Source organism: Pelobates fuscus, chromosome 3 (assembly GCF_036172605.1).
Source record: "Pelobates fuscus isolate aPelFus1 chromosome 3, aPelFus1.pri, whole genome shotgun sequence".
Lineage (NCBI taxonomy): Eukaryota > Metazoa > Chordata > Amphibia > Anura > Pelobatidae > Pelobates > Pelobates fuscus.
The window spans coordinates 388187316-388203324 of NC_086319.1; the positions used below are offsets into that span (position 1 = coordinate 388187316).

General features: G+C 43.6%; 1 protein-coding gene across 1 annotated transcript in view; it reads right to left on the reverse strand.

The window, feature by feature from the left end:
- LOC134603562 (A.superbus venom factor 1-like) overlaps positions 1-16009 on the reverse strand; it is a 241885-nt gene that overhangs the window by 39216 nt on the left and 186660 nt on the right. The window contains exons 29-31 of the mRNA XM_063449655.1: positions 13861-14024; positions 2298-2456; positions 1677-1736 (exon numbers count right to left, since the gene is read on the reverse strand). Of these exons, the coding sequence (XP_063305725.1) occupies positions 1677-1736; positions 2298-2456; positions 13861-14024 (383 nt within the window). The remainder of the gene's footprint in view (positions 1-1676; positions 1737-2297; positions 2457-13860; positions 14025-16009) is intronic.

Genomic DNA, 16009 nt, shown 5'->3' on the forward strand with positions numbered 1-16009 from the left:
ATTGGCTGGCCCAAACCCATAAACTGACCCTTACCCAACGACCAATCAAATACTTGGGTGTTGCACTCCCATCCAACCCCAACGATTTATACACTGCCAATCACAAACGCTTGCTGACCAATCTAATGAAAGACCTTACTCAATGGCACGACAAACCCATCTCGTGGGTAGGAAGACTGCACAGTGTAAAGATGAGCCTACTACCGCGCCTCCTGTTCCTCTTCCAGGCACTACCGGTAGGGGTCACCAAGGGAGACCTCAAGCCGCTCCAAACAGCCATAGACGACATTATCTGGGCCGGGAAGAGGCACAGGATAGCGAGACAAACCCTGTACGCACCCAAAAGCAGAGGGAAACTGGGACTCCCCAACCTACACCTGATACATTCACCAAGCGATTTGAAACTGGCGCGGTTTCTCTATAAGGGCTTGAGAGAGCCGCGTCAGAGAAGGGGGCGGAGACTTGTTCCGCATAGTGGAAGTGTCAGAACAGAGCCGGAGAGGATTCCAAATGCAAGTCCTGACAAGGAGCCCCTAATCTTGATTCAGAACATGCTCCAATCTGCACAAGGTTAGTCAGATTATTATCCTGGGCAGCAGCTGCTATCCTTGTAATGTGTGCATCTCATTTCTCCTGTGGTTTGTCTAAACCTTTGAGATATACAAATATCATAATAGTAATACTACTACTAATAATAATAATTAATACATACAATTTCATAATTAGTCTACAAAATTTAGACAATGGTCACATGCCTCCTGAGACATAAGTTGATGACTATATTCATTGTTTAGTGCATCTACACTCTATAGGCATCCATAGGTATTATCTCTACATAAAGCATTAAGGTATTTTTGTGAACTGCATGCGCAAAAAGAGTGTTAGAATTCTTTCATATACTCATATATAATTTACTGACTTATGACTTTAAATAAGTCTGACGTGGTCACAGAAAATGTTTTATTTGTTTTTTTGCTATAAATCATGTTTCCACAATTCAACCAGAATTCCTTGCTCAACATACCAAGGAGATAAAAAAATAAATCAGATTTCAGACTTTAGTCTGTATTTCTACAATCACATTTAGTAATTGGTGTTTTAAACACAATTTTTTCTTTAACGCATGGGTTGTAGTCAATAAGGTCAATGGATTGAAAGCGACCATGAACTGTACACATTCCCAGAACAAGACCATTACTATGAGGATAGGACCCAGAAGGTTACAGATGTGCAGTTCATATTCGGTTTCTGGTCAGGATGAAGTCTGGAACATGACGCCTGTGTGTGCGCATTTGCATGTCAAGATGGGAATTGTAAGGGAACTGGAAACATTATTTATTGGAATTGTTGTGCCCATGGTGGAACTTTTCCAAGGTTCTACCGGAGTATGTAGTTTAGTTTGCAGATGCATACTAACAATTATAGACAGACATATACAATATTAATCTAAACAATACATTTTCTTTTAACACTACTATTCTTATGTTTTTAAACTTATTATCCAATCTACATGATGTTTTAAAATATAGATCAGTAATGGTCCATGTCAAGAAAACAAAGATTAATTGTGTTGTTGGTTTATGCTTTAATTTGTGTATTGTATTAGAATTACCATTTCAATTTCAGATATTAGCTTTGTAATATAACAATAATTTATGGCTTAAGGTTGAACTCACCAACATAGTTGCTTGTCCTTTCCCTGTTGCCTTCACCCGAAAGTCTCCATTTAATTTAGACTATAAAAAAGTAAAATATGAAATAGAAACATACAATGTGACGGCAGAGTAGAAATGTTTGGCCCATCTAGTCTTCCCAATGTTATAATTACTTTCATTAGTCCTTGGCCTTATCTTATTGCTAGGATAGCCTTATGCCTATCCCACGCATGCTTAAACTCCTTCACTGTGTTAACCTCTACCATTTCAGCTGGAAGGCTATTCCATGCATCCACTACCCTCTCTGTAAAGAAACACTTCCTGAACTTGTGAAATTAATGCATCATACATGTTGACATCACCACTTAAATAATTTGCACAATAGCTTGCAGTCCATGCAGTGCTTGGCTCTACACATTGTAAAATTACACAATTATACTCAGCACAACGTCAGTATCGCAGTTTCCCTGATGCATTTTGATATTAAAAGCCATAATACATCAAGCTGGCCTTTTCCTACATTCCAACGGAATACTTCCACCTATGCAAATTTCACTATGCATAAAGCGTATTTACTGATTGACTGCACCGTGTCAATATCACCATCATACATACACAATCGCTATGCACAAAGTTATTTACCTCGTCAGAACGGGACAGCAGGGCATTATTCTTATTTACACGATAAGTTGTCTGTTGGGATCTTCCAGGAAGAGTGAAGGTGACATCAAGGCTCAAATCTTCAGGAGGTGGGAAGACTTTCTGATACTCAGACAGAGCCTGAAGCATTATTATAGTTTCCTAGAATAACAGTAAATGTTGGTTACCGTCACAAAAAGGCAGCACGATGGGAAATTAGATGAGCATAGCTGACATTTCCAATCACAAAATATTGTGTCCAAATGTGCCAAAGTTTGAATTTCATCATAAGAAACATGAAACTTGATCCATGTCAATGAATACTTTTAGTCATTCTACTGCTGAAGGACTACTCTCATTGTATTCATCAACAATAGTTTATCTCTTTTTGTGGATACTGTAATCATTGTATTAGAATTTGCATTGTTTGAATCTTTTGACAGAAGCCATTGACTTTATCCTGATGTTTACTACTTCCACAAGTTAAACGTATGCAGTTCCAGTGGGCATGCATTGCTCAGGTTATCAAGCAAAGACAGAGGGGTTAAACATCTTCAACAAAAAATACTTTATTTAGGAATCCTATGCTTAGAATGCAGATGAGGCAAATTAATTCAATTGACTGCTACTGCTATGTAGGTTTTAAAACAAGACATTTATTAATAACTTATGAAAATAAGACTTACTTATAAAATACTTACAAAATATGCTCTGGTGTAGTAGTTATTAAGGTAGCCCACCCTTTGAGATAGTTTTTGAGATTGTATACTGTATAAAACTCACAAAAGGGTTATCATTGGTTTCAACCTATTAATGGCATATTGGAAAGAATCCCTTGTATATGAAGGGCATGGTTGGGTGCAGAACATAGTCGCCTATCGCCGTTACATTGACAATTTATTTTTTTGGATGTGGAGGGGATCTAGAGAAGATCTGAATCTGTCGATCTCACATCTTAATTCCAACTCTTGGGTATCAAACTTGCAGTGGACCATAGTGACACTAAAGTTAATTTTTTGGATATCATTCTATATATATTGCGGAAGGAAAGATCCACACTAATACTTTATTTAAGACTGTGGATGTTAACAGCTTTATTTTTTTCTGATCATTGTCACTATGGTCCATGGCTCAATAACATCCCAAGAGGGCAGTTTTTAAGAATTAGGAGGAACTGCTCTAAATTAGAAGAATTTGAAGATCAGGCACTTAAATTGGTTAAATACTTTGAAGAAAAGTACTACCCTATGAAAGTAATTAAGAAAGCATATAGGGTAGTATATAATATAGATAGAGCAGATATAGAGAAAGGGGAAAATAGATAGGGAGACTAATAATACAAATTCAGAGGGAGACACATTTGCTTTGAACTATTCTGGGAATGACAAAGTTTAAAAAATATTAAAAACCATTAGCATATTTTATCAGAGGATCCAATGCTAGAGGATATTGTTCAAGAGACTCCAAAAATAGCCTATAGAGTCCCAAATATTAGACATGTGCAATTCGTTTCGTTCCGAATGTGAATTCAGACGAAATTCTGGTAAATTTGCACATTCGGATTTTGAATTTCAGAAGTGCCGAATTGTCAAAGTGATGACTTTCGAAGTGACGAAGTGCTTTGGATTTCTAAAAAGTGGCAAAACAAGAGAGGGAGGGAATATTACATGAATGATGACAGAGGTAGGGTTAGGGTTAAGGTTAGCAGCAGGGTAGGTTTAGGGAGCCCTACAAATGTTCCGAATTGCCGAAGTCCCAAATTGCCAAGTGCTGAACCGAACCGAATTGCCATAGTGTTGAATTATTTTTCTTACCCGAATTTCGGAACCAAACCAAATTTTTTGCCCATTCACATCCCTACTAAATATGTAGTGAAAAGTAGTTTTAAGATGAAGGGGAATATTTAAAAGAACTTTTGAAACAATAATATTGGACTTTTTTTAAATGCGGTTACTGATAAGCATGTAGAAATACATAAGCACGAAGGGGTGTGATTAAAGAGTTTTTGAGTGGATCAACTAATAAAAAATAAAAAAAAATGATTATGTCAAACTAAGAACTGTATATATGCTTTAACATGTCCCTGTAAATTGCAATATGTAGGTAAGACAAAAAGACAGGTGCATATTCGCACTGAAGAGCATGTTAGAAATATCAGAAAAGGTTTTCAAGAGCACCCATTATCATCTAATTTTAGTAGATTTTACCAGGGAGACCCCAACCTATTAGAGTTCGTAAGTATTGAAACCGGATAGAGAAAGGAGGGGTGTATTTTGACACAAAACTGTCTCAACAAGAGATGAGATGGATATTTAACCTGAAGTCACTATTCCCTAGCTGTCTAAATAGCGACTTTGAACTATGAATTTATTTTTAGGTGATTTATATTTATTTTTATTGCACTTTTGACTTTTCTCAATTTTTAGACCTGTAATAAGGGAAATTTTAGATGTAGTAGATAATCCCCTGTAGTAGATAATCCCCTTTTTTGCAAAATATGATAGAGATTATTTCCTTTATATCTGAAGCTGTAGATGTTGACTTGTGATGTATGACAATAACTGCATATTTATTATCAAATAAAGGATATTGTAATATAAAGATTTGATGATCCAGAATGTACACTGAACACAATTATAAAAGTCTTGTTTTTGCCCCCAATTTTCATTAGCTGAAGATCTAAGACTTTTTCTATGTACACAAAAAGGCCTATTTATCTCAAATATTGTTCACAAATCTGTCTAAATCTGTGTTAGTGGGCACTTCTCCTTTGCAGAGATAATCCATCCATCTCACAGGTGTGGCATATCAAGATCCTGATTAGACAGCATGATTATTGCAAAGGTGTGCCTTACGCTGACCACAATAAAAGGCCACTCTAAAATGTGCAGTTTTATCACACAGCTCAATCCCACAGATGTCGCAAGTTTTAAGGGAGTGTGCAATTGGCATGTTGACTGCAGGAATGTTCACCAGACCTGTTGCCTGTGAATTGAAGGTCATTTCTCTACCATAAGCCATTTCCAAAGGCGTATTAGAGAATTTGGCAGTACATACAACCGGCATCACAACCGCAGATCACGTGTAACCACACCAGCCCAAGACCTCCACATCCAGCATCTTCACCTTCAAGATCATCTGAGACCAGCCACCCTGACAGCTGCTGCAACAATCGGTTTGTATAACCAAAGAATTTCTGCACAAACTGTCAGAAACTGTCTCTGGGAAGTTCATCTGCATGCTCGTCGTCCTCATCAGGGTCGCGACCCGGCTGCAGTTCGTCATCGTAACCGACTTGAGTGGGCAAATGATCACATTGAATGGCGTCTGGCACTTTGGAGAGAGGTTCTCTTTATGGATGAATCGTGGTTTTCATTGTACAAGGCAGATGGTAGACAGCATGTATGGCGTCGTGTGGGTGAGCGGTTTGCTGATGTCAACGCTGTGGATCGAATGGCCCATGGTGGTGGTGGTGTTATGGTATGTGTAAGGGATCACCCATACTCCGACCGAGTACCTTCCGTTGATGGACGCTTCCTAGCTTGCGCCGAGGACCACAAGCACTGCACCGGACACTACAACCACCGCATACTCCACAACCGCCGTAGCTTAACTGGAGTCTCGCCGTCTTCCTTCCACCCTCCAGGACCGTGTGGGAAAAACCTCTCCTCCAGGAGGCGTATCAGTAACAGATCTTACAAGAGCTAAGTGATTAAAGCTCAGGGGAGTATACAAGTATTGCAATCCCCAGTGTGAATATAGCTGTCCTCTCCAATCACGAGACAAGACTATGTGTTGAGGGTCAAGAAGATCTGTTTAATAAGCACCAAACGACTTTCTTTTATGCAGGTTTTTCCACAAGGTTACCACCCACATGGTCTTGTGGAACAGCCAATCAAACACGTACAATACTGTTAAACACTCCCATTTATTTCAGCAAAAACCCTTCGCTCTGCCTGTGATAGAATTACTGTACACAATAGGCTAATGTAATTATTACAGGCAGGAAAATACAGTTTTTCTACAATTCTTATAACTTTAAAAGTATACATGCAATATTAAAATTTACATATTCTAAATCAGCATACTCCATATACGAACATATCCAAAAATCATGCCATTTAGTCCAGTGGTTCAAAAGTTTAGCAGGGGCTGATGAGCGATTGAGGAGGGACAAAGCAGACAGTTTCAACTGGTCTGGCAGTGTCCCTGGGATAACGTCCTGCTGGGGAACAATGGGACAGGAAAGGGGGAGGGGAATAGGCACATTCTCCCATGGAATCGAAGGGGCAGGTATTTCGAAATCCAATAAGCCCAAATAATGTTTTTAAAGGGCACAATCTCCCAGGGGCCATAGTCAAAATCCAATAAGCCCAAATAATGTTTCTAAAGGGCACAATCTCCCAGGGGCCATAGTAACAAGGCAAGAGGCTGGCAAGCAGGCCTCTCCAAGATCAAGTGGCAAAGGGCACAATGAACACAGGTGCATTTTATTGATTGAATTTTGAATGCACAGAGATACCGTGACAAGATCCTGAGGCCCATTGTGGTGCCATTCATCGACGACCATCATCTCATGTTGCAGCATGATAATGCATGGCCCCATGTAGCATGGATCTGTACACAATTCCTGGAAGCTTAAAACATCCCAGTTCTTGCATGGCCAGCATACTCACCGGACATGTCACCCATTGAGCATGTTTGGGATGCTTTGGATCGCCGTATACGACAGCGTGTTCCAGGTCCTGACAATATCCAGCAACTTCGCACAGCCATTGAAGAAGAGTGGACCAAAATTCCAAAGGCCACAATCAACAACCTGATCAACTCTATAGAAGGAGATGTGTTGCACTGCGTGAGGCAAACTGGTTTTTGGACCCCCCTTTCCCCGGATCCCTCCAATACAGTAAAACTGCACATTTTAGAGTGGCCTTTTATTGTGGCCAGCCTAAGGCACACCTGTGCAATAATCATGCTGTCTAATCAGCATCTTGATATGCCACACCAGTGAGGTGGATGGATTATCTCAGCTCACTAACACAGATTTGGACAACTTTGTGAACAATATTTGAGAGAAATAGGCCTTTTGTTTATATAGCAAAAGCAGTGGCGTACGTACCGCAGTCGCAGGGGTCGCAGCTGCGACCAGGCCCAGCACTCTAGGGGGCCCGGCCGCCCTGCGGACCCCCACAACCGGGTACCACCTTCCATGTTTTGCGGCCCCGGCCCGTGCGGCAAACCACCGGGGCAGCATATGGAGGGGTCCATCGGGTGGCCCATGCTGTCAGGGCCACCCGATGGATATGGATTGTCAGGGGGCCTGTGGCAGAAGTAGCCACAAAAGACTGTAAAAAAGACTTTTCGGGACTATGACTATTTACTATGAACAATTTGTTATTTTGCTGTATGTGAACAAGGTAATCGGTTCTCGAACAGTAATCACCATTCTGTTTGAGAACCGATTGTACCTCCCTTGCATGGGAGAATGTCATAAAAGGGGCATTGTGGCAAACCTAGCCATTTTAGGTCACATTGTAGAACATTTCAAAGTTGACAGTTGACAGTTGACAGTTAACTCCTAGAGCTGTGAATAAAAATTGTCAGTTGACTCCCAGGCTATGTGTCGTCTGGTCATTGGGAATGGGAATTATGATGTGTGTCCTGCCTTCTGTATGCTGAATCCTGATTACCAGCGGAGAGTCCTTGGATTAACCCCTGCCGCTCGGCTACAATTGGTGGCAAGCGACGGGATCCGGACCGCACAGCAGAACGTCATTCGGCAGATTTGGCACGAATAAAGAGAAAGGAACAGTAATTTGTGGAAACCCCAATTCACATGAGAACCGGAATTCAAGGGTTTTGTGAATTTACCCAAACAGATGGTGAATGGGGACGGATTATACACGCTTGAAACGAGCTACATTGAAGGAGCTATTAGAAGCAAGGGGAATCATTGCCAGTAACAAAGCCAAAGCATTTCTCGTTGCTGAACTCATGGAGGGAGACAGAGCAGCGGCTGCTGCAGCACCTCCAATGGAGAATACACAGACAGAGTTTGAAAAAGAGCTAAAGAGCCGGCTGGCATTTTTCCCAGGGACGCCCCCTACAGAAACAGTGGAACGCATAATGGCCGACGTGCACAAGTATTTAATGGCCAAGCAACAAGCCACCCAAAGATCCAGAGAGGGATCCCCAACACCGCTCAACATTGTGCAGGGAAAGCCCAAAGTTCCCTACCACGCGTTCAAAAATTATGTGGACACAGAGGACATTGATGGATACTTGCAAGACTTCAAGAGGTTATGTCAATTGCATGACATCAGCGCAGCTGACCAGGTACCCCTGCTGACGAGCAAGTTATCAGGCTGGGCAGCTGAGGCCTACCACACCATGCCAGATGAGGACAGCAGGGACTACCAGAAAGTGAAGCATGCCATCCTGACCAGGTATGCCATCACCCCACAGGTGTACCGTCAACAGTTTCGGGAACTGCGCAAACAGGACCAAGATTCACACACGGAGTGGGCACACCATCTGACCAGGGCTGCCAAGGGATAGATACAAGCAGCTCGAGCCACTACCGTGGAAGACATGCTGCAACTCCTGTTATTAGAACAGTTCTTTCAAGGACTAAACCCAGACCTACAGAATTGGTTAAGGGACCGAAAACCACGTACCTTAACCGAAGCAGCACAACTGGCAGATGAGTACCAAGATGCCAGGAGGGCACAACGGACGCAGTCACGTCCCACCCCCGGGACCACCACACCGCTTCCAGCTACCGCCACCACACCATCACCTCGTCCAGGAGGGAGAAACTACCAACCGTCACCCAGGTACAACAACCGTTCCTCTATCCACTGTCACACAAGCAATAAACAGGGTCACATACAGTGAGATTGTCCCAGAAACAGGAGCTGACCAACCTGGAATAACCAGAGCAACTCCTACAATACCCGGGCAGCAGTGCATTGTTATCAGAGCGAGCCCCAGCAACCACCGTACCCAGCTGAATCCACCGAGGAACCCTTGGGTACCCTGCATGAAGTCAACCCAGTACAGGCTGCCTCAGACAACCGCCAGGGACATCGCCAAGGAGTCCATATGGAGGCCAAGCGTATTCAAGGTCTACGTGATTCCGGGGCCACCATCACCTTGGTTCGTAGCCATTTGGTCCCAAAGAACAAACTTACTGGGGAGTGCGTGGCAGTACAGGTGTCAGGAGGTGCTATCTATAATATTCCCACTGCCAGGGTACATTTGGATTGGGGAGCGGGGTCAGGGGACGTGGAAGTGGGCCTCATGCAGGATTTACCGGCCGACGCTATCCTGGGCAATGACTTGGGGGAGCTGACCTCCACCTTTGTTCCTCAACACCCAGCACAAGTAGCACTACCAGTTGTTACCCGACAGCAGGCCCGCACCACCGCATCATCCAACCACTCTGAGGCTCAGGTGAGCGAGACCCCCACATCACCTCTTGTCCCCTAGGCACCTCCCCTAGAATTTGGTAACGAGATAGCAACTGACCCATCCTTACAAGTTTACCGGGATAGAGTAGCACAAAATCAGATGGGGTTGGAGGGAGAGAGGTATGCTTGGGAAAAAGGTTTGCTATACCGATGCGCTGAGAAGATTGTGGCAGGGTCAATTCCCGTGTATATTAAACAATTAATAGTCCCCAAGAGGTATAGGCAACAATTGCTACGAATTTCCCACGATATTCCCCTGTCCGGGCATTTAGGGGTCAGTAGGACCAAGCACCGCCTGACTCAAAACTTTTTTTGGCCAGGGGTGTCCAAAGATATTCGACAGTATTGCCAGACTTGTGATACCTGTCAGAGAGTAGGTAAGCGAGGAGACCGGTACAAGGTAAAACTTAATTCTCTCCCTATAATAGAGGCTGTTCAGTAGGGTGGCTGTAGATATAATCGGACCCCTAGCCAAACCAAGCCCTTCTGGCAAAAAGTACATCCTAATGGTAGTAGATTATGCCACTAGATATCCCGAGGCAGTGGCTCTAACTAATGTACGCGCCGAAACCGTAGTGGATGCCCTCATCCGAATATTCTCCCGCATGGGGTTCCCCAGGGAGATTATTTCAGATCGGGGTACCCAATTCACGGCAGAGGTTACTCACCGGCTGTGGAAAGTGTGTGGGGTGAAACCGATCGTGATTTCTGCCTACCACCCCCAGTCTAACGGGCTCTGTGAACGGTTTAATGGGACTCTTAAACAGATGCTACGCACGTTCGTAGATACCCAGAAGATCTGGGAGCGGTTCTTACCTCACCTGCTTTTCGCATACCGGGAGGTACCTCAAGAATCTACTGGGTTCTCCCCTTTCGAAATTACTATTGGCTATTAACACTGGGAAGGAACAGTAACCAGTAACGGTATCCCTATCGTTCCATATGTGCTGGAGTTTAGGGAACGTTTGGAGGCGCTAACCCAGACAGTATGCTCCAATAACAACGTCAGCGCCGATGGTATGATAGGGGGGCCAGGGACCGCAGTTTTCAAATTGGACAGAAGGTACTGATCCTGAAACCTGTCCAGAACGACAAACTGCAGGCCTCCTGGCAGGGCCCATACAAGGTGGTGGAACAGATATGTGACTCCACCTATGTGATTGGCCCGTGCACTGGAGCAGGCGGAAGACTCATGCTCCATGTGAATATGTTAAAACCGTATCACGAACGCGCAGAGGAGATAAATGCTATCTGCACCTCTCCCGCAGAAGACCACGACAATTTGCCCCTTCCTGACCTACTAGAGAGGGGACCAGAATGAAGGTCTGGGAGAGGTACAACTGGGTGAGCGACTTAGCCCCCAAGAGCGGGCCCAGATATTAGAGTTAATCCGGGAAAAGGATTCTCTAATTTACCAGGATATACGTTGCTAGTAACCCACAGAGTAGAAACGCCAGAGCAACTACCCCTTTGTCAACCACGCTACCGCATACCAGAATCCGTAAAGGAGAATATACGGAAGGAAATTGACGAAATGTTACAATTGGGAGTGATAGAGCACTCCGACAGCCCCTGTGCTTCCCCGGTAGTTTTAGTACCGAAGCGGGACGGCACTACCCGCTTCTGCATGGACTACCGGAAACTTAATGATAAAAATGTCTTAGATGCCTACCCTATGCCCCGGATAGATGAGCTCCTAGATAAAATGGCCAGGGGCCAGTACCTCACCACCATAGACCTGTGCAAAGGGTACTGGCAGATTCCACTAGCCGAGGGCGCCATACCGAAGTCCGCGTTCGTCACCCTGTTTGGCCTGTACCAGTTCAAGGTCATGTCATTCGGGATCAGGAACGCCCCGGCTACGTTCCAGAGGATGGTGGATCAGCTACTGGATGGGTCCCAGGAGTATGCGTGCGCTTACTTAGACGACATAGCTATATTTAGCAACTCCTGGGGCGAGCATTTAATCCACATAGGAGCTATACTCGACCGCATTAGGGAGGCAGGGTTGACCTTAAAGCCCAGTAAGTGCCACATAGGGATGGCAGAGGTCCAATACCTGGGACACAGGGTAGGGAGCGGGCAACAAAAGCCCGAACCAGTCAAGATAGAGGCCGTCGCAAAATGGCCAACCCCCCGGACCAAAACACAAGTTTTAGCGTTTCTAGGTACAGCCGGCTATTACCGGAAATTTGTGCCCAATTATAGCGCCTTAGCAAAGCCCCTCACCGACCTTACCCGAAAAAACCTTCCCAAAGTAGTCACCTGGAGCCCAGAGTGTGAACAGGCATTCCAAGAACTGAAAAACACACTCATAAATGCACCTGTACTTGCTGCTCCTGATCCAACTAAACACTTTCTCGTCCATACAGATGCTTCTATGTTTGGATTGGGAGCAGTACTGAGCCAAGTCGGAGCAGATGGCGGCGAGCAACCCGTGGCTTATCCAAGCCGGAAACTTTTGCCCAGGGAAGTAGATACACTGCCATTGAAAAGGAGTGCCTGGCGGTGGTGTGGGCCCTCAAAAAGCTGCAACCTTACTTGTATGGACAACCGTTTACCTTACTCACAGATCACAACCCGTTGGTGTTGCTGAACAGGGTGTCAGGAGACAATGCCAGGCTGTTGCGCTGGAGTTTGGCGCTAGAGCATTTGAGAGCCCTTGGATTAACCCCTGCCGCTCCGCTACATGGCCCGGTCTGTGCTGGGCGACCGGGCCCCCTGTGATCATATCATCACTGGGAGGAAGTGACTCCCCGGTCACTCCTCCCAGCATACAGAGAGCCCGGGCGGGAGGAAGGAGGAGGGATTCAGAGTGTGAACCACCCCCCAGGGAAAGTCACACAAGGTAGGAAACATTTTGTGTATGTATGTCTGTGTGTCTGTATCTCTGTATGTGTGTGTGTGTGTGTCTGTGTCTCCGTATGTGTGTGTGTGTCTGTATCTCTGTATGTGTGTGTGTGTGTATCTGTATGTATGTCTGTATCTCTGTATGTGTGTGTGTATGTATGTGTGTGTGTCTGTGTCTCTACATGTGTGTATGTATGTGTCTGTCTGTGTCTCTGTATGTGTGTATGTATGTGTGTGTGTGCACCTCTGTGTGTGTCTGTGTCTCTGTCTGTGTGTGTCTGTGTATGTATGTATCTGTGAGTGTGTATGTATGTATGTATGTGTCTGTCGAGGGGGTGTCTGTGTTTATGTGTTTGTCTGTATGTGTCAGAGGGGGTGCCCACGGTCAGGGGGGAGAGGGTCAAGGTGGGGGGGGGGGCCCACAGATCCGTTTCGCACCGGGCCCCATGGATTGTGTGTACGTCACTGAGTAGTCTTAGATCTTTGAGTTCAGCTCATGAAAAATGGAGGCAAAAACAAAAGTGTTAAGTTTATAATTTTGTTCAGTGTATAAACTTGTGCCACAAGACAATTGCCACAAGATCCCATCTTGAATATACGGTGCAATTTTGTTAAAAAGTTTTAAATAAGGATATTGCAGAAATAGAAAAAGTGCAGAGACAAGCTGCAAACCTAGTGAAGGGGATGGGAGGCATTAGTTATGAGTAAAGGATATAACACTGTATCTGTTTTCTTTAGAAAAAGATGCGACTGAGAGGGGATATGACAGCACTATGCTAAACACCGTGTCTGTACATAATGCCATGTACTAACCAGTTCATTAGCAGGAATATACAACAGACAAGAAATCTCCCATTGAGGCCGGAAAAAATACATTTTCACTTAAAGAAAGGAAAAGGTTCTTTACAGTAAGAACAATAAATATGTGGATTTCTCTGTCAAAAGATTTTGTGTTTATTATATTCTATAGAAAATTTTAAAAAAAAGGTTTTACAGAGTATTAAAGGATATAATTGATATGCATGTAAACAGGTTGTTGATTCACGAATTAATCCATTATGGAGTCAAGAAGGAATTTTTACCTTTAGGTGGCATAAGTGGCAACACTTGGGTTTTTTGCCTTCTTTTGGATGAACAGTATTAAAAATGGGCTTCAGGGCTGAACTGGAAGAACGTTAGTCTTGTTTTCAAGCTTGACAACTACATTACTATGTAACTCACATTATAAACATTCTTTAACTCACTTGGGTTGAGCTGTATGGTACACCGTAAAATCTTCTCTCATTGATCCATTGAACGATGGCATCTGTCAAATGAAACTGCTTCAGCTGCAGAAGGGCCAGTAGGGCATAGCCTGTGGCTTCAAGTGTGACTAAATCAGAATTAGGTTGAACCCAGTGGGTTTTATCTGTATAGTTTGGAGAAAATGTGGCAATGAAATAAATCAATAATTCAAATTTTATAAAGAGAGTAAAAGGAACAGCATTCCTTCCCTAACATATATTGTTCCTCTTTAATATGCAATGAGTACCCCTTAACTACTCAAGTGGTCTACTCACTAAAACATTGGTGGTTCTGAAGATGAGGGCTTCATACAGAGTTAATTTGGCCATACTGCAACCTATATCTACATTCACTTCTGAGTGGGCTTTCATGCAATATGGTATGTACTCAATAAGATAGCATAGGTATGGACTTTTATATAATATAGGGTGCACTCAATAGCATACAATATAGCTCTCAAATGGTATAGGGCAGACACTATATGATGGACTGCACACAGGCTCTTGTGTAATACAAATATAGGACAGCACACACATGGTGTGACAGTAGTTACCATCACCAGGAGATTCAGACAGTAAATGTATGTATGACCCTGGACTACTCCTATGTCCACGTCACTGTGTGTCCATTATAGGTGCAGGGTGTCTATAACATATTTGTTTATTGTTAAACGTTTTGTGTGCTCTCCTGTCCCTGCTGATGCTTGCTACTATCTTGGTGGATTTGGCTATGGAGCCTGTATAGCGCCATCTGTTGGTAGCAACATCTATATGCACTGCCTGAATAGCAAGTCTTGTTGATTTGCATATTCAGGTAGATTTGCATATTATTGTTTCCCCACCCCTTTATAAATACGTAATTATGTTATTATAAGTTCCTGTATGTTGTCTAATAAGATTTGGTGATTTAATGTTATTGAAATGCAATGAGCATATGAGCCAATACCAAGTAAAAATAAAGCTGATTATGTTAGTTCCTTTTGAAACTGTGTGTCCTGTGTGGATTTTTGATTCCAGAGTCAACGGTCCTGTTGGCTGGCTGGACGATCCCTCTAGCTCAGGCCAATTCAAAGAGAGCTAGGCCTGAGAGTCCCAAGTGTCTATGTAAAGATAGGAGCTATCACGTGCAGGCAGAGGTGGATTCCTGCCTGGAAGGAGAGCTGCAGAGGAATAGGCAAAGGGGATAACACCTGCCTGGAAAGAGAGCTGCCTGGTTGGGTGAAGAAGCTTAATAGAGACGTCAGTCAAGCTTTGACGACTAGGGTTGAAGCGCTTCAGGGTCCCGGCAAGTGACTAGGAAGCCCACTGGGCACAGGACACACACATGGATATAGTACAAGGTGTCCTATATAAAATAGCATACTCGTGGGACTTCATTTAATATAGGGTGTGCTCTATACAATAGCATGTGCGTGGCCCCTATATATAATATGCCCTATACAAGATAGCATGCACATGAGCTCTCAAATAATGTAAGGTGCCCTCTGTAAAATGTATTTGCACAATTTATATCTAGGGTGGAAAACTTTGTCACTGCAGATGTTGTGGACTACATTTCCCCCTATGGTTTGCCAGTGTTATGGATGTAAGAGTGTTATGGGAGAACAGTATGGGAGATAGAGTTTATCTGTTGGCATATGTGTGTATGTTCTTTTCGAAGACCTTATGTTGATTTTTAATGAATAGTTACATAGCAAACAAGGAAGATACAATACCTTCATTTCTTTCTTCATTTAAAATTCATGGCTGGGACAATGCAGCAGGGGGAAGATACCGCCACATGGATGCTAACACATTTTGTGCCTTATATGCACTTCATCACAGATGGTCTTTGACAAAAGTGCTTGTGAGGCATAAAATGTGTAAGCGTCATCTTGGTGTCTTCCCCCCAGTTTCTACACAGTCCCAGAAATAGGGACTGGAAGGAGGAAGGAGGAAAAAGGTGGAAGATAGGTCCTCGTAAAAGGAAACATTTAGAGCAGGAGTGAGATGTTAGTGATTCTGTAATAATGCTGTAGGTAAACAGGGCTGTTATGTCACATTTATGGAATACTTATGGTTAGGGGGTGTTTACCCTTGGAGAGCAGTTGCAGTTAGGTTAAAGAGGTAC